The 19,344-nt window shown below is 37.7% G+C and overlaps 1 protein-coding gene across 5 annotated transcripts in view; it reads left to right on the top strand.

The window, feature by feature from the left end:
- The window catches only part of ANKRD28 (ankyrin repeat domain 28), a 197,664-nt gene that overhangs the window by 161,147 nt on the left and 17,173 nt on the right, over positions 1-19,344 (top strand). For all 5 annotated transcript variants that reach the window (XM_032144284.2, XM_032144285.2, XM_032144282.2 and 2 more), the window contains 6 exons: positions 8,640-8,751; positions 9,679-9,705; positions 10,077-10,151; positions 14,650-14,851; positions 18,625-18,712; positions 18,815-18,932. In XM_032144284.2, the coding sequence (XP_032000175.1) occupies positions 8,640-8,751; positions 9,679-9,705; positions 10,077-10,151; positions 14,650-14,851; positions 18,625-18,712; positions 18,815-18,932 (622 nt within the window). The remainder of the gene's footprint in view (positions 1-8,639; positions 8,752-9,678; positions 9,706-10,076; positions 10,152-14,649; positions 14,852-18,624; positions 18,713-18,814; positions 18,933-19,344) is intronic.

Raw genomic sequence — 19,344 nt, 5'->3', positions numbered from 1 at the left:
TTCTTAAATTGGGTACAATTGTACCCAGTTGTAATTGTATTCCCAGGAATAGCTTGAGTAATAAGAGAATCAGGCATAATTCATTCTGCCAAAGCAACAATGAAACATTTTCTAAAAGAAGAAACAAATTCCTCAGAGCTTCCAATTGCTATTGTTCAGTAATGTACATTTGCTTATTTGTTTTTTAAATAGTTTTTTTTTTTTAATCCCCGTCAGCATCACAGTTTCTACCTTTAAAGCTCCCCAGGAAAAGTTGTTGTTTATACTTTAGAATTTTTAACAATCTGACATTGGTTTTCTGCTGTTTAGGACCGACATACAGTAATTATAATTCTGTTCTGCCTTATATCCCTTCGTCCTCACTTTGAGTAAATAATTGGAAAAATACATGAAATCTTCCCTGACTCATTCTAGTCATTCTGCTTGTCACCCCCGTTGTCCTGATGTCTGCGTACTTGGTAGTCATTCAGCAAGTCCTCTGAAGTGTCTTTATTTTACATCATGTAAGAATCCAGCAAACAAATATATGGTTGCTATCACAATAAACATATTAAATATGTGAAATATTAATAAAATTATATTTGCCTGTTGCAGAGACATATAGGGCTATCTTTGAACAGGATGTCATGTGGGTCTTCTCCACACCTGTGTGTAATATGTATATAAGAGAAGGAAAGGTTGAGGGCTGTTTTTCCTGCTAATAAGGAAGAAATTCCCCTCCTACCAGCTATCCTGAGATAACCACCATCAACAGTTATATTGCTGTATGTGTATGTAGATCATTTTATGTCCCTCACAGCCTTAATCAAAGTTGAAGTCCTGGTATATGTTATAAAGCCTTTTCTATATCATATATACTTTTTAAAAATATCTTATGGGTGGTTATCTCTAGCCCACACCTCATAACTCTTCCATCCTCTATCCATTACTCAGTTCCAAAACCTCTTCTACATTTTAGATATTTGTTTCAGCAACATCGTAACTTCACAATAACAATTCTCTTAGTCTGTTTGGACTGGTATAACAAAATACCAAAAGCTAGGTGGCTTATAAACAACAGAAATTTTATTTCTCACAGTTCTGGAAGCTGAGAAGTCAAGAATATCAAGGCACTGGCAGATTCAGTGTCTGGAGAAGGCCCACTTCCTCTTTGAGGGCATACTCTTGCCATATCCTCACATGGTAGAAGGAGTGAGAGCTCTTTTGGGCCTTATTATAAGGACATTAATCCCATTCATGAGGGAGGGCTCTGCCCTCTTGACCTAATCACCCCCTAAAGGCCCCATCTCCTAATAACATCACCTTGAGGTTGGAATTTCACCATGTGAATGGGTGTGGGGGGACATAAACATTTAGACCATAGCAACACTCTTAGGAAATGGGGCTGCATTTTGACTTCTTATGGCAGTTTATTTTTGTCTGTTTTCAAACTTCATAAAAATGGGATCATGCAGTTTTTTTGTGTGTAGAGGTTTTATAATGCTGAGATTTATTCCTATGTATCTGATATTTTTTATTACCAAAATCTTTAAATTTTTTTGTGTTGGTATATAGAAGATATATTTGCCTTTTGTATGTGACTTAAACATTCAACAACCTTGTTAAGCTTATTGTGTATATATATGTAAGGGCAGTGTTTGATACTAGCTCTGCCTGTTACTGTGGGACCTTCAGCAAATTACTTAACCTCTCTGTGCCTATTTCATCTGTGAAATGGAGATAATAGTCTAAACTCTGTCACGACTATGTAGGGTTTAAAATGGTTTAGTATATATGAATTGTTTGGAACAGTTCTGACATATCCTAATCTTCCTATAAAGGTTAGTTGTATTTTTTAAAACTGATTTTTTGGGCCAGGGGTGGGGTGGTGGGGGGTGGTAAGAACTGTTGTATGCCATGATGGGAAGATTAGAGAGGAGGGAGGGCCTCTTGGAGTGACAATACCACGTCTGTTTTCCTGGCTGAGTGGTCCTTACCCAGGGCTCTGACCAGCCATGGGACACATGAATTTGAATTAGTCTGAACTTGCATCAGAACTCAAAATGGTAGGGTTCATGAGTGATAGGGTAAGAGTAGGAGAAATTTAAATAGTTTGAAATGCATTCCGATTTTAACCTATGTGGTTAGTGGGGATGAAGACATTTAATTTGCCTAACATTGAGGAAAAAATTGTAACAGAATATTGTTTAGCCTTAAATATTTTTTCAGATTTTGTGTATATATTTTATTTCAGAGGACAGATTATAGAGAATCTTCATTTCTTAACTGTCTGAGTTTTATAAAATGAATGTGTGTTAATGTACAAACAGAAAAAAGAGTAGACAGACTCTCTTGCCCCCACCCTTTAATGAAGTCCACATTTTCAAGATCAAGCAATTTTGTGATTCAGTATTTTATAAGCACCCTAGTTAACTTATCACTGTAACTGATTAACCACTGTTCCAAAGCTTTGTGGGAACATAGAACAGTGGCTAAAGAGAAGACCTGAGGTGGTTTAGTCCTTGGTTTGCTGTATTCTAGCCAAAAGGATTTGGGAAAAGTCATTTAACTTAGTGTCAGTAATCTTTTTCATTTGTTGGGGATAATGCTTACCCAGAGTAATTATGAAAATTTATATTGTTTAGCAAAATCTGAAAGGTATGCCAATAAAAGAAATTGTATTAGAATAAGTCTTGTATTCAGGTCTCAGTAAGGAAGAACCATTTCTGTTTTATCACTAACATCTAGAGAACTTGATTAAAGATTTTTTTTTAAATGCCCTTGGGTAAAATGTTTTTGCCTGTAAAGTGTTCCTACAGACTTGCAGCCTTTTTCTACATCCCAGTGAGCACTGTCCTCTGAATTCAGCACCAAGGAAGGCTGTGTACAGAGTTTACACACTGACTGAAACACTTCCTTTTCCTGACATGTCCTCAGAACTAGTTTGTGAAACAAAACTAAACACCAGTCTTACTACTTTAGGGCCAGACGTGAGTTTTATTATTTTTTTTATCATAGTGATACCCACTTTAAGCTTTTTTTTTTTTTTTTTGAGACGGAGTTTCGATCTTGTTGCCCAGGCTGGAGTGCAATGGTGCAATCTCCGCCTCCCGGGTTCAAGTGATTCTCCTGCCTCAGCCTCCCAAGTAGCTGGGATTACAAGCGTACACCACCATGCCTGGCTAATTTTGTATTTTTAGTAGAGATGGGGTTTCTCCATGTTGGTCAGGCAGGTCTCAAACTCCTGACCTCAGATGATCCTCCTGCCTCCGCTTCCCAAAGTGCTGGGATTACAGGCATGAGCCACTGCACCCAGCTTAATCTTCTTTTTTTATTATGCTTGACTCCAAAGAATTTTAGCTGTGCATAAATACCAAAATTGCACATTTAAGGATGAATATTTGCTGCCATTGAAGATATTACAATGAAGATTCTGAAACTAATTTCTAAGAGATCTAAAGCATTTTAAGAAATTCAGCATTTAAAGAAATGTGTTAGCATTGAAATAATGGCTGTCATATATTTGTGAGCTAGAGTTACTGAAAGATCAGTTACATTGCTTTAGAATTTCTTTTCATTTGTTTTTATATGACTTCAGTGTGATTTTGGAAACTTTTAACAAGGAGTATTTGATTAAAGAATTTTTTTCCCCAGATAGTTTAATATTTGGGTAGACATATTTGAATACCAAACCAAATTATCACTGAATAATTATAGACTTGGAATTTGAACATGAATAGACTTTAGATTATTTAGCTAGCTTCTCCATGTATCAAATGAATAAACAGAGGCTATTTCACCTTTATGGCCCAAGATCACTGGTACCAGTGCTATTACAGTGCTTTTTTTTTCTGCTGTAATAAAATGTATTAAAATTATAAATTATGGCCTATATACTGTTGTGTTTCTTTTCCAGTCTCAGTCTGTCGCCAGGCTGGAGTGCAGTGGCACGATCTCTGTTCACTGCAACCTCCACCTCCCGAGTTCAAGCAATTCTCCTGGCTCAGCCTCCCGAGTATCTGGGACTACAGGCGCCCACCACCACGCCCAGCTAATTTTTGTATTTTTGGTAGAGACAAGATTTCACCATGTTGGCCAGGATGGTCTTGATCTCTTGACCTCGTGATCTGCCCGCCTCAGCCTCTCAAAGTGCTGCGATTACAGGCGTGAGCTACCGCGCCCGGCCTTATATAGTGTTTTTTAATTAATTTTTTTTTTGTCATCATACTTTTAAGTTCTAGGGTACATGTGCACAACGTGCAGGTTTGTTACATAGGTATACATGTGCCATGTTGGTTTGCTGCACCCATCAACTCATCATTTACATTAGGTATTTCTCCTAATGCTATCCTTCCCCGAGCCCCCCACCCTCGACACGCCCCGGTGTGTGATGTTCCCCTCCCTGTGTCCACATGTTCTCATTGTTCAACTTCCACTTAAGAGTGAGAGTTGTGTGTGTGACGTTCCCCTCCATGTGTTCTCGTTGTTCAACTCCCACGTATGAGTGAGAACATGCAGTGTTTGGTTTTCTGATCTTGTGATAGTTTGCTGAGAATGATGGTTTCCAGCTTCATCCGTGTCCCTGCAAAGGACTTGAACTCATCCTTTTTTATGGCTGTATGGTATTCCGTGGTGTATATGTGCCACATTTTCTTAATCCAGTCTATCATTGATGGACATTTGGGTTGGTTCCAAGTCTTTGCTATTGCAAATAGTGGCGCAGTAAACATATGTGTGCATGTGTCTTTATAGCAGCATGATTTATAATCCTTTGGGTATATACCTAGTAATGGGATGGCTGGGTCAAATGGTATTTCTAGTTCTAGATCCTTGAGGAATCACCGCACTGTCTCCCACAATGGTTGAACTAATTTACACTCCCACTGACAGTGCAAAAGCATGCCTATTTCTCTACATCCTTTCCAGTATCTGTTGTTTCCTGACTTTTTAATGATGGCCATTCTAACTGGCATGAGATAGTGTCTCATTATGGTTTTGATTTGCATTTCTCTGATGACCAGTGATGATGAGCATTTTTTTGTATGTCTGTTGGCTGCATAAATGTCTTCTTTTGAGAAGTGTCTGTTCATATCCTTTGCCCACTTTTTCATGGGGTTGTTTTTTTCATGTGAATTTAAGTTCTTTGTAGGTTCTGGATATTAGCCCTTTGTCAGATGAGTAGATTGCAAAAATTTTCTCCCATTCCATAGATTGCCTTTTCACTCTGATAATAGTTTATTTTGCTGTGCAGAAGCTCTTTAGTTTAATTAGATCCCATTTGTCTATTTTGGCTTCTGTTGCCATTGCTTTCGGTGTTTTAGTCATGAAGTCTTTGCCCATGCCTATGCTCTGAATGGTATTCCCTAGGTTTTCTAATAGGGTTTTTATGGTTTTAGGTCTAACATTTAAGTCTTTAATCCGTCTTGAGTTAATTTTTGTATATAGTGTAAGGAAGGGATCCAGTTTCAGCTTTCTACATATGGCTAGCCAGTTTTCCCAGCACCATTTATTAAATAAGGAATCCTTTCCCCATTGCTAGTTTTTGTCAGGTTTGTCAAAAATCAGATGGTTGTAGATGTGTGGTGTTATTTCTGAGGCCTCTGTTCTGTTCCATTGTTCTATATATCTGTTTTGGTACCAGTACCATGCTGTTTTGGTTACTGTAGCCTTGTAGTATAGTTTGAAGTCAGGTAGCGTGATGCCTCCAGCTTTGTTCTTTTGGCTTAGGATTGTCTTGGCAATGTGGGCTCTTTTTTGGTTCCATATGAACTTTAGTTTTTTCCAATTCTGTGAAGAAAGTCATTGGTAACTTGATGGGGATAGCATTGAATCTATAAATTACCTTGGGCAGTATGGCCATTTTCACAATATTGATTCTTCCTGTCCGTGAGCATGGAATGTTCTTCCATTTGTTTTTTTTCGTTGTTTTTTTTTTTTTTGAGACGGAATCTCGCTGTCGCCCAGGCTGGAGTGCAGTGGCGCATTCTCGGCTCACTGCAGGCTCCGCCCCCCCCGGGGTTCACGCTATTCTCCTGTCTCAGCCTCCCGAGTAGCTGGGACTACAGGCACCCGCCACCTCACCCGGCTAATTTTTTGTATTTTTAGTAGAGATAGGGTTTCACTGTGTTAGCCAGGATGGTCTCGATCTCCTGACCTCGTGTTCCACCCGCCTCGGCCTCCAAAAGTGCTGGGATTACAGGCGTGAGCCACCGCGCCCGGCCTCTTCCATTTGTTTATGTCCTCTTTTATTTCATTGAGCAGTGGTTTGTAGTTCTGCCTGAAGAGGTCCTTCACATCCCTTGTAAGTTGGATTCCTAGGTATTTTATTCTCTTTGTAGCATTTGTGAATTGGAGTTCACTCATGATTTGGCTGTTTGTCTGTTATTGGTGTATAAGAATGGTTGTGATTTTTGCACATTGATTTTGTATCCTGAGACTTTGCTGAAGTTGCTTATCAGCTTAAGGAGATTTTGGGCTGAGACAATGGGGTTTTCTAAATATACATTCATGTCATCTGCAAACAGAGACAATTTGACTTCCTCTTTTCCTAACTGAATACCCTTTCTTTCTTTTTCTTGCCTGATTTCCCTGTCCAGAACTTCCAACACTATGTTGAATAGGAGTGGTAAAAGAGGGCATCCTTGTCTTATGCCAATTTTCAAAGGGAATGCTTCTAGTTTTTGCCTATTGAGTATGATATTGGCTGTGGGTTTGTCATAATTAGCTCTTATATTTTGAGATACATTCCATCAATACCTAGTTTATTGAGAGTTTTTAGCATGAAGTGCTGTTGAATTTTGTCGAAGGCCTTTTCTGCATCTATTGAGATAATCAGACAGACCGCTAGCAATACTAATGAAGAAGAAAAGAGAGAAGAATCAAATAGACACATAAAGGGAATATCACCACCGATCTCACAGAAATACAAACTACAATCAGAGAATACTATAAACACCTCTACGCAAATAAACTAGAAAATCTAGAAGAAAGGAATAAATTCCTGGACATATACACCCTCCCAAGACTAAACCAGGAAGAAGTTGAATCTCTGAATAGACCAATAACAGGTTCTGAAATTGAGGCAATAATGAATAGCCTACCAAACAAAAGTCCAGGACCAGATGGATTCACAGCCGAATTCTCCCAGAGGTACAAAGAGGAGCTGGTACCATTCCTTCTGAAAGTATTCCAAACAATAGAAAAAGAGGGAATCCTCCCTAAGTCATTTTATGAGGCCAACATCATCCTGATACCAAAGCCTTGAGAATTTTAGGCCAGTATCCCTGATGAACATTGATGCGAAAATCCTCAATAAAATACTGGCAAACTGAATCCAGCAGCATATCAAAAAGCCTACCCACCACGATCAACTCGGCTTCATCCGTGGGATGCAAGGCTGGTTCACCATACGCAAATCAATAAACGTAGTCCATCACATAAACAGAACCAATGCCAAAAAAAACACGATTAAATTTATTTTTATTTTATTTCAATAGTTATTGGGGAGCAGGTGGTTGTTGATTACATAGATAAGTTCTTTATTGATGATTTCTGAGATTTTGGTGCACCGGTCACCTGAGCAATGTACACTGTATCCAATGTGTAGTCTTTTATCCCTCACATGGAGTAAAATATGATGGATAAAAGACTACATATTGGGTACAATTTGGGAACTTCCCCGAGTCCCCAAAGTCCATTCTATCATTTTTGTGCCTTCGCGTCTCCTCATAGCTCCCACTTATGAGTGAGAACATACAATATTCGTTTTCCATCCCTGAATTACTTCACTTAGAATAATGATCTCCAACTCCAGGTTGCTGCGAATGCTATTATTTTGTTCCTTTCTATGTCTGAATAGTATTCCATGGTGTATGTATACCACATTTTCTTTACACACTCGTTGGTTGATAGCCTGAATAGACTTGTTTCATATTTTTGCAATTGCGAATTGTACTGCTATAAACATGCATGTGCAAGTGCCTTTTTCAAATAATGACTTCTTTTCCTCTGGGTAGATACTCAGTAATGGGATTGCTGGATCAAATGGTAGTGTTACTTTTCGTTCCTTAAGGAATCTCCATACAGTTTTCCATAGTGGTTTTACATATAGTGTTTTTTAAAATTATTTTCCTCATATTTTAATATCACAGAAATGAAATATCTCTTATGGATACCTTCTTACCACTTTACTCTGTTTATATACCTCTTCTTAGTCCTCTAATTCAGATTCATTGAGTTCTGACGTTGGTTTCTTGGGGTTTTGTTTTCTTTTGTTTAACATCCTTCCTTGAGCTTCATGATGAAGAATTTACTCATTCTGTGTTTAATCCTGTCCAACATTGTTTAGTAGAATAGGTGGTGGTATAGATAGAGACTGTGTAAAAGAGAGCCTTCACATATTAAAAAAAAAAAAAGCTGTCTGACAGACTTTTGAGGTATCCACTTTGAATCAAGAAGATTCTCATGAATGTTTCATTTGCATTTTTATGATACTTTAGTCAGTGTCATTTAAATGACAGATTTTTATAGTGTAATACATTTATGATTTTTATATTACTCAAGTATAAGAAAAATTGTCAGTTTTTTATTTCAGTCTCTTTTTATCATTGGTTAATATGCAGGATTTAGGATTTTCAGTATGTTGTTCTTGTTATATATAGGTGCCTGGAATACTTATTAAGAAACGATGCAAATCCAGGGATCCGTGATAAGCAAGGATACAATGCAGTTCATTATTCCGCTGCTTATGGTCACCGTCTATGTCTTCAGCTGGTAAGATTCCTGAATTCTTGTGAAAGACCTAATGTGAGTTTATAGTCTAATAATGTAACAAAAATGAGAATAAATGGATCAAGGAACGAATTCCATTTTGCTTTTTAACATTTTCAGAATTTATATACCTCTTAAATTCATACTTGCTTTAGTAAGAGACATCTCATTCTCTTTTCCTTTTAAAAAAGGAGAAAATTAGATCTCTGAAGAGGGCTACTGATTACCCCATGTTCCATGTTCGTGTCTACAGTATTTACTTCTCCTGCCCCTTTAAATAAATATTCCTCGTAAGTTTCTAAAAAACTGTAACTGTGTCTTTTGTGAGAAATTAAAGTCCCTGTGAAAGGAGTATCTCCCCCATATATTTAGGGAATTCCAAAAGGCACATTTATTTCACAACCCCTCCTAACAAGGGAGGCTCCACTTCTGCAAAGGAAGTTTTTATTTCTACTGTGGTCTGATTCTGGAATAGAATACCACCGTTCACCCAAATTTACCAAACCAGAAGGAAAGTCAAGGAAAAGATATTCATGGGTGTAACAGATATTTTAGGTTAAAGAAGCTCTTATTTAGACTTAACCTTATAAATTACATTAAACTTTGCTTCCCTTCCAGGGGAAATAAAATTCAATGAGAGTAGATATAAAAGAAGAAAAGGGAGGTTGACAATTTAATATAGCACTTAGAGCCCTGCTACAAAAATAACTATTTTCCTATGTTATGGATCTTCACACCAAAATTTTAGACCTATGTATGTAGATTTGACGTCTATTGTGATATAAAATTGTTTATTCAAAACACCTAATTTTTTGGAGCCAAAGGAAGCACGGGTTTAGGGTCAAAGTTAGCAAAGCCCTGTGTAAGTTGAGACTTAATATAGATGAATACTTCCCAAGCTAAATATTTTTGTTTTGACTTTTATTTCAGATTGCAAGCGAAACTCCTCTAGATGTTGTAAGTATTAGTCAATTCCCTCCCACCAATTAGTATTGGTCAATTCCCTTCTACCAATTATGTTTATTTGCTGTCATTAGAGCTGAAAGTGTTTTTACATATTAGGCGCAAAGACGGTGACAGAAATCACGTGTACAGAGGGAAGGAAGATGTTTACTTGGTGGCAATTAAGTAGCATTTCCCCCAAACTCTTATAGCCTGTCTTCAAAGCTCTTAGTCTGTGGTCCTTAGTATACTTTCATAATAATCATGTTTTATAAGTTTGCTGAGTTGCCAAATAATAGTCTAAAGTGGATTTGAACTGGGAGGGTGGGAGAAAATAATTGCTGTAGTATGTCCTTCTGACATTTAAAATGCCTCTTCTTTTTCAGTTAATGGAAACCTCAGGAACAGACATGCTGAGTGATTCAGATAATAGAGCAACAATAAGCCCTTTACACTTGGCTGTGAGTACTGCCTTCATAGCCAACTTGATAGCTGCTGGTTTACTGAAAATATCTAATACCTATTTGTGTTGACTCAAACTAGTACCATAAACTTTTGGTAATAGTTATCCATGTAATAGTTATCGTGGAATTAAAACTTTGAGAACTTTCTTTAATTCAGAGAATTATTTAATGTGCTGGGTTTTTGTTTTTGTTTTTTCTGTTTCTTGCTTTAGAAAAAAAAAAAAGGACAGACAATGATCCTTAGGCTTCCCCCAGGGCCTTCTGGGGAGAGAAAGGGAGAAAATATGGAGAATATGCCTGTGATGGTGAATTTTAAAATGTGCTGCCCTAGTGGAATGCCTTATAAGTTGGCTAAGCAGATGGTATACACACACATTCTGTGGTATTTCTACAATTTTTTGCTTACTTTGTGATCTTGGGGTGCTAACTGGTTGTGTGTTCCCTAGTCCTTCCGTTGCTCACACTATAGGATTTGGCTACATTGTCTGTTATGTCCCTTCCACTTTAAGATTCCTCTAAATTTTTTTTCAGTGTCAGTCACTAAATGGAGAAGGTTAGGGAAGAATGTGACAATTTTTTAAGTCAAATGAGAATTTATTACCTTAAATTTCAAGTAGATCCTAATCTAGCTTTCTGTACTGAAAGAATTTATTTTTGAGACAAAGCATGTTAGAGTTGTAGGGAAGGGGGTACTTTGAGAATCAGGAGACCAGGGTACTGTCACCAGGTGTTTGTGAGATCCCTGATTTTTAGTAAAATGCTTATAAGGATGTATCCTTAATTTAATGTGGAACACTACAAGTTCAGTTATTCATTTGATTGTTTCTTTTCATATGTACTATTATTTTTTATCTTAATATTCTCCTTGTGTGTATTTTAACACTGACATATATACATTAAATTTTCTGCTATTTCTCCGCACTGATACTTCCTATCATATTCTAAATAACTAAGAAAGCATTCTTGAAGCTTTCTATTTCTTTGCCCTTTGAGTCCTTGGAAACACCATCACCTCTTCCAGACATGGATAGTAAGTCAGTCTGAAAAGGCAAAGCCAGCATGGAAGAAATAGCCATTTTACTATTGATGAAAAGAAATGAAGATGGAGCAGCATTAGCAGCAGCAGCAGCATCATTCTCATTATAATAATTTCACTGTCATTTCTTGAGCACTTTCTAGGTGCCAGACTATTTCCCCCTTGTGGAGATTCAACTAGTAGCATATTAAAGACTCCCAAAAGCCCTGTAGTCTTTAGGACTTAGTTATCAGTTTAATGATGTTGTTTCATTAGAAATTTCTCGTTTGTATTCTCCCCACCCTTCAATTTGGCAAGTTTCTCTTTTTGTGCTTGCAAGTTAACAATCTGCTATACATTGATTAGTGGGTCGGTCTCTGTCTCTCTCTTTCTCTCTCCCCCCCCATTACTATTTTTTTGTCAGAGATTTTGTATGTGTATATGGTGGTAATGGTAGAAAAAAGAAAACATAAAACGTACCTTCTTAACCATTTCTAATTGTACAGTTCAGCAGTGTTATATTTACATTACTATACAACCAATTCCCAGAACCTTTTTATCTTGTAAAGATTAAAACTAAAACTCTGTACCCATTAAACATCTCCCTATTTCTCCTTTCCCCAGTCCCTGGTAATACTAGCCTACCTTCTGTTCCTATGAATTTGACTAACCTAGATACCTCATTTAAGTGGAATCATAACAGTATTTTTGTGTGTTGTGTGACTGGCTTATTTCATCTAGCAGGTTTCATCCATGTTGTAGCATGTGGCTGAATTTCCTTATTTTTAAGCTGAATAATAATCTATTGTTATGTATATAGCACATTTTTCTTTATCCATTCATCTGACAATAGATGCTGGGTTACTTCCATCTCTTGGCTATTATGAGTAAGTGCTGCTATGCCATAGGTATACTAAATAGTGTTTTTAAACTAAAAATTGAAATAATTTAGTAATTAGGCTCAATGAAATATGATTATACCACCACTTTTGCATTTCATATCTATCTCTAGGAGGTTTTCAGAAGTTACTTTAATTTCTTACTCGAAACTCTCCCATTCGGGACAACTTGGTACAGTGAAAACATATTGATCTGAGGCTTAAGGAAACTGGCCTTGATTCCTAATTTTGTTCATACTGGACATTTGGGCTTCTTCTCATTCCCATACAAGGATATCATGGGGGGAAAAGCCCTGTGGCAAATCATCATGGCTCCCATTTATTCTCTTGTCTTTTCATTTTTATTTCTTATTTATTTTTGCTATTGTTTTTCAGACAGTGTCTCACTCTGTCATCCAGGCTGGAGTGTAGTGGCACAATCACGGCTCACTGCAGTCTTGAACTCCTGAGCTAAAGTGAGCCTCCCTCCCTCAGCCTTCTGAGTAGCTAGGACTATAGGTGCACACCACCATTCCCAACTAATTCTTTATTTTTTTATAGAGACAAGGTCTCACTGTTTTCCAGGCTAGTCTCAAACTCCAAGTAATCCTCCTGTGTTGGCCTGCCAAAGTGCTGAGATTATAGGTGTGAGTGACCATGCCCAACCTCATTTATTATTATTTTTTTATTTATTTAGAGATACAATCTCATTCTGTCACCCAGGCTGGGGTGCAGTGGTGCAATCCCAGCTCACTGCAGCCTGTACCTCCTAGACTCAAGTGATCCTTCCACCTCAGCCTCCTGCATAGCTGGGACCACAGGCACGTGCCACCAGGTCCAGCTTATTTGTTTGTTTGTTTATTTATTTTGGGCAGAGATGAGATCTCACTATGTTGCTCAGGCTGGTCCCAAACTCCTGTTCAAATGATCCTTCCACCTCAGCCTCCTCAAAGTGCTGGGATTATAGGTGTGAGCCACCGCAACTGGCTAAACTCTTCTTTTTATATTGTCTTCTATATATAATGTATGGTTCCTCAGAGTTCATTCTTTCAGTAGCATAATTTTCATTGACCTGGTATTGAGGAACAAAGTTAGATGTAATCCTAAAAGAGTTCCGTGACCTACAGTCACTTTAATCTTTGAGATAGTCAAGCTTAAGTAGTCAAGTTTCTACACAGATTCATTATAAAGAGATCAGTGAGGCCCAGAGCAAGTTTATCTTTTGTTGCTACTTTCTGACATTTTCTACAAGAAATGGCATTATAGTCCTTTGGAGTTTATTTCTTTCTTTATGTCCTGCTCAGCATTTAATCCAGTGTAAATAATATATGTTCTGTTGCCATGTTGGATTTTGAAAAGACTTTTCTGGAAAGCCCTTTTATTAGACCGTATAAAGAAGGCAACTTGGGGCTGGGCACAGTGGCTCACGCCTGTAATCCCAGCACTTTGGGAGGCCGAGGCGGGCGGATCAAAAGGTCAAGAGATGGAGCGCATCCTGGCCAACATGGTGAAACCCCGTCTCTACTAAAAATACAAAAATTAGCTGGGGCATGGTGATGTGCGCCTGTAATCCCAGCTACTCGGGAGACTGAGACAGGAGAATCGCTTGAACCCAGGGAGGCGGTGGTTGCAGTGAGCTGAGATTGCCAGCCTGGTGACAGAGTGAGACTCCGTCTCAAAAAAAAAAAAAAAAAAAGACAACCTCAGTCCGACAAATCTTCAGTCTTACTTTTGTACAGCTAGGACAGTGCCTAGTATGTGGTGATATTCAAGCAGGGCTCAGTTACGTATTTCTTTGCTAAAAGAATTACTTCTTTTTTAGCTATGGCACATTATGGGGTGGGTATAGTCAATTTAATTTGAGAAATCAGAATATTCAAGCACTGACTCAAGTTGCTAGCCATCTTTGTAGTTGATGTGGAGCACTGAACTGTGATTAAGAACACAGGCTTGGCTGGGCGCAGTGGCTCATGCCTGTAATCCTAGCACTTTGAGAGACCAAGGTAGGAGGATGATTTGAGGCCAGGAATTTTGAGACCAGCCTGGATAGCATAGCGAGACCCTCATCACTACAAAAATTAAAAGAAAAATTAGCTGGGCATGGTGACGTGTACCTCTGGTCCCTGCTACTCAGGAGGCTGAGGTGGGAGGATCACTTAAGCCCAGAAGGTCAAGGCTGCAGTGAGCTATGATCACACCACTGCACTCCAGCTGGGGCAACAGAGCAAGACCCTGTCTCAAAACAAAGCAAAAAAAAACACAGGCTTTTTAGAATCAGACTTGAAATCAAGACTTTAAATGAATCCCTGTCACACATCCATTGAATGTCTGCCGTGAACCAAGCATTGTATACTCATGAAAAGATCACCTGTCATTTGAAATTTTATTATTTTTAGAATGCCTATTCCCTAACACAGTAGGCTACTATGTTGATTATTAGAAAGCTCTGTAGTTAACTTCCTGAATTCTCAATGTAGAAGTTTGGATTATCTCAAATAGGATAATAATATGAAGACAAGTTTGCTTATGTACATTTTTTGAAGTATTTAGGAAGTCAGTCTAAATATGTATGTTTTAAATTTATATTTTTATTTATTTCTAGGCCTATCATGGTCACCATCAAGCACTGGAAGTGTTGGTACAGTCTTTGTTAGATCTTGATGTCAGAAATAGTAGTGGAAGAACACCCCTAGATCTTGCAGCATTTAAGGGCCATGTTGAATGTGTGGATGTACTCATTAATCAGGGAGCCTCAATCTTAGTAAAAGATTACATTTTGAAGAGGACACCTATACATGCAGCAGGTATGCCGGATATTATGCTTGATTTATTTATAACTTCCTATCCAATACTCTTTTTCAATTTCTGGTATATAATATTTCTGGTTAATTGTCTTTAAAATTTTGACCTTTTTTTTTTTTTTTCAAATCATATATGGATTATTTGACCCCACCAAATAACTTTATTCACACAAATGAATTTACAAAGCCTCCATCACTCATAAACATTAGGAGTATCCACAGTGTTCAGGGAACTTAAATATAGTGTATTATACCAACCCAAGTAAACCAAGCACAAAAAATATTCATCTAAAGTTGTTTACATGTAGGTCCTAGACTACCAGCTTCTGTGTGAAAAGGGAAATAAAAGTAGATTTATTAACTAGTATTTGAAAATAACTTTGTGCCTGGCTTAAAACCTCCCTCATGCTTAAGCCTGTCCCACACAAGTGTTTAAGAAGTCATTAAAACTGTCCTGCTCTCATGAAAAGAAGCTCTTCTGCACAAAAGATTTAAGTGCCTGCAAGTAGCTCCCTTCCTCCTGTGGCCTCTCTTGGAAAACAACCTTGGCAGCCTTCTTGCTGATACCTTCTGCAATTTTAGGGGCCCCTCAGGGCAGTGGCAGTGGATTCATCTTTTGATGATGGCTGCAGATGGTAACATTGGCCAATTCTATGTCACACCTACTGGTTACCCTTTGAGGGCATTTCTCCAGACAGAAGCCCCACTACCGTCAAAGCTTAGGTAGGGCAGGATCAGAGAGGCGCCTGTGTTGTTTTGGAGGCTGTGCTACAGCCTGGACTTATCTCTGGACTTCTCCCTATAAAACCCAGTGGCCCAAAGAGCTGAAAAATGTCAGCTTGGCTCTTCAAAAGTTTCCAGACCCAAGGAGATTACCAGGAGCTACGACTGTCTAGGGAAATTTTTGACTTTAAGTGGTAAAATGATTGTATTCTCAGGAAATACCAACAACAAGACTATCATCACTTAAAACATTATCTGCCTTAGAAGTTGGGTTTATGTAATAATCTAGCTTCTGAAACACTTTATCAACAAAACAATGCAGTATTTATTTCTTTCTGGTAGAAGTTATTTTTGATTGGTATAATCTTTCATTTAACAAGTGATACACATTTTGACTTATTTTACCAGTGTACTGCATTAAACATTTATGCAGACAGTCTTTACAGAGCACTTTATGCAAGAACTATTCCATATTGTGATATTATGATGTAGCAGATACGTTAAAATACAAAGGTCTATAACCAAGTCAATTAAAAGACTTGCTACCCACTGCGTATCACTGGCAAATGCAGATTCACAACTCTATTTTTATAGAGTGATCCTTAAGAACACATTTGAATATACGTCTTGGATTTTTTTTCTAGTCCTTTGGGAAGCTTACATTTTAGAATACTATTGATAACACCCACTGTTACTCCCAGAGCCACCCTTCAAAGCTATCAGATGTTCAGGCGGGGCTGAGAAAAATATTTTAATAATAGATTAGAACCTCTAATAAACATATATACACTACTATATGGTTTGAACAAGAGGTTAAAATGCATTACTTGCTGTTATCTTATTCTGAAAAAGAGTGAAGTTATATATCACTTTGCAAAGCCAAACTTGGTGGCGCATGCCTGTATTCCCACCTAACTTGGGAGGCTGAGGCAAGAGGGTCACTTGAGCTCAGTTTGATTGCACTCTAGGCAACATGATGAAACCCTGTTCCTAAAATATAAAATAAAAATAAATTTTGTACACTGGATGGGATCTGTGAAAAATAAGTACATTTTAAAAATATTAATCTATAACTAGAAAAATTATAATTGCAGATAATATGCAGAACTAATTTAAAGCTTGCGTGGAGTGGTTGCACTCTCAATAGGTAAATATTGAACTGAGACATTAGCCAGTCCCTTAGAAGTAGTTAACCAATGCCATATAGTTCAGCATAAATCCTCCCCACAAAAAGAACTACAGGTTACTCTTAGTGCCTATCTATTCAATAAATGCAAGCCTTGTATCTATAGATGCCTTTCAAATTTGGAGATCTATAGAGAGCATCTTTAAGCTATGAAAAGAACACTGAGGGTTTTTTTTTCCTGGAGGTTTACCAGTCCTTTCCCACAGTGATGCTGTGCTTGGTGTTTGGGTATTGAACTTAGATGACACAAACATTCATCAGTAGCTACTGTGCACTGAGTGTAAATGAACTGATTTGAAAAATGATAGGCCAAACAAGATCTTCTTGAACATCCCCAAGTGTTACGACACTGTTTTTTATTGCCAAGCTGTGAGAGCTGGTGGCAGAGTGTAGCATACAGATTGGACTAGGGTAGGAGAGGTGGTTTAAGCCACAAGTTTAACAACTATTAGTATTTAATATAACTGTCGGAACGTACTGTGGAATATTCAGCACCTAGCTTGCTTTTGCTAGTTTTGTCATCTTTTAATTAGAAGAAATAGTGATAGACGTTCTTTTCTGTATCATATGCAAGATATATTTTTTCTAATGTATTTCTTTAAACTTCAGACTTTGTATATGTGAACAGGACCTGAATTTTGCAGAGGATTTAACTTACTTCAAGAGCTCTTTTCTTTGGACTACTTCTACTTGTACCCTTGCCCATTTTATGCATTTGGACTTAACACATGCATTCTTTAGATGGATCATTTTTCTTTTACTGTGTGTGTGTGTGTGTATGTATATATATATATATTTTATATATATACATAATATATATATTTTATATATATACATAATATATATATATATCATTTGAAATTATTTCAGCCATAAATAACAGTACACTATTGAAAATAGCTTAAAGGGTTTAGTGTCTCACATACAATGTCCAAAGGCAGGCTGGGCACGGTGGCTCACGCCTGTAATCCCAGCACTTTGGGAGGCCAAGGCGGGTGGATCATGAGGTCAGGAGTTCAAGACTAGCCAGGCCTAGATGGTGAAACCTCATCTCTCCTAAAAATACAAAAAAATTCACTGGGTGTGGTGGCGGGCGCCTGTAATCCCAGCTACTCGGGAGGCTGAGGCAGAGAATTGCTTGAACCCAGGAGGTGGAAATTGCAGTGAGCCAAGATCACACCACTGCACTCCAACCTGGGTGACAGAGCGAGATTCTGTCTCAAAAAAAAAGCAGTATCAGGCAGATGCAGTTGCAGGGTTGGTTGATTCTACAACGGTGTCAGAGCTCTGGATTAAATTCTGTTATTCTCTTACATTTGCATTCATGTTGCGGGATTATTGCTGCTGCTTTTAAGGATTGCATCTAAAATCAGGAAGGAATAGGGGCTTTTCATTATTAGAGATAAAAATATTTCCCAGCAGCCTCTAGACTTATCAGCATCTCAGTAGTCAGACCTGGTTCCTGTGCTGCTCACCTTAAAACTGATCACTGTCAGAGGAGAATGGGGTTGTTGTGATTGACTTGGTCTAATCTTGGTATCATCCCTTTGCTGGAGGCAAGGCACTCTTCCTGACCACATTACCAGAGAGCTAAATAAAATGAGCATTCTTTTAGAGGCAGATGATGGGGGATGGGTGCTGGGTAGGCAGTCTGCCTGTCATGTTTTACTGTGAGGAATTCATATTTGTTCTAGCTTTAACAATCAAAGGCTGTAGAAACCTTCTTTGTACCTATAGTTTTCATTCTTGCATATTAAATTCAGCGAAACTATCCCAAAATTAAATTCTAGAAGATGTGCTCTAAGATGGACATTTTCTGTTTTATCATTATATGTAATTACCGAAATGTTTAAATTTCACTTTACAGCAACAAATGGTCATTCAGAATGCTTACGGCTATTAATAGGAAATGCAGAACCACAGAATGCAGTGGATATTCAAGATGGAAATGGACAGTAAGTTTCGATAAATAATTGTTGCTTCACAGAAGGGCGTATTTTGAAAACCAGAGTACAGTCTTAAGTGACAGCACTGAACCTATTCCTGTTGTTGCTCAGGACGCCTCTGATGCTATCTGTTCTCAACGGGCACACAGACTGTGTTTACTCATTGCTGAACAAAGGAGCAAATGTAGATGCCAAAGATAAGTGGGGAAGGACAGCGTTGCATAGAGGGGTAAGCAGAAATATGCTCTTTCCTTTCAAAAAGCTTTTATGACCTCATATTACCTAGAACTGAACTAGGTTATGTTTATTTTTTCTTCATTAAATGTTCGTCAAATAGTCTTTACCATTTCTTTCAGTATCTTAGTTTTTAAATGCTAACTTTGAACAATTACAAAGTACAACTTAACCTAGAGAACAATGTTAGAACAAAATTTTAAAACTCTTAAAACTTTGAGTAGAATTAATGTCAATTTGACTTTTTCCATTATCTCACTTATTTTCTTATACACTTTATCTTTTTTCACCTTTGAAATATCATTATTTTCATTGAATACCAAGTTTCTCTCTTTGTGTTTTCATACTATTTGCATTTTAGCAGAGTTGTTGCTTTAACTGAATTTTTAAACCACTTCCAATAAAAA

Source organism: Hylobates moloch, unplaced genomic scaffold (genome assembly GCF_009828535.3).
Source record: "Hylobates moloch isolate HMO894 unplaced genomic scaffold, HMol_V3 SCAFFOLD_22, whole genome shotgun sequence".
NCBI classification, from domain to species: domain Eukaryota; kingdom Metazoa; phylum Chordata; class Mammalia; order Primates; family Hylobatidae; genus Hylobates; species Hylobates moloch.
The sequence above is the reverse complement of the archived record's forward strand: the minus strand, read 5'-3'. Positions and strand labels throughout refer to the sequence as shown.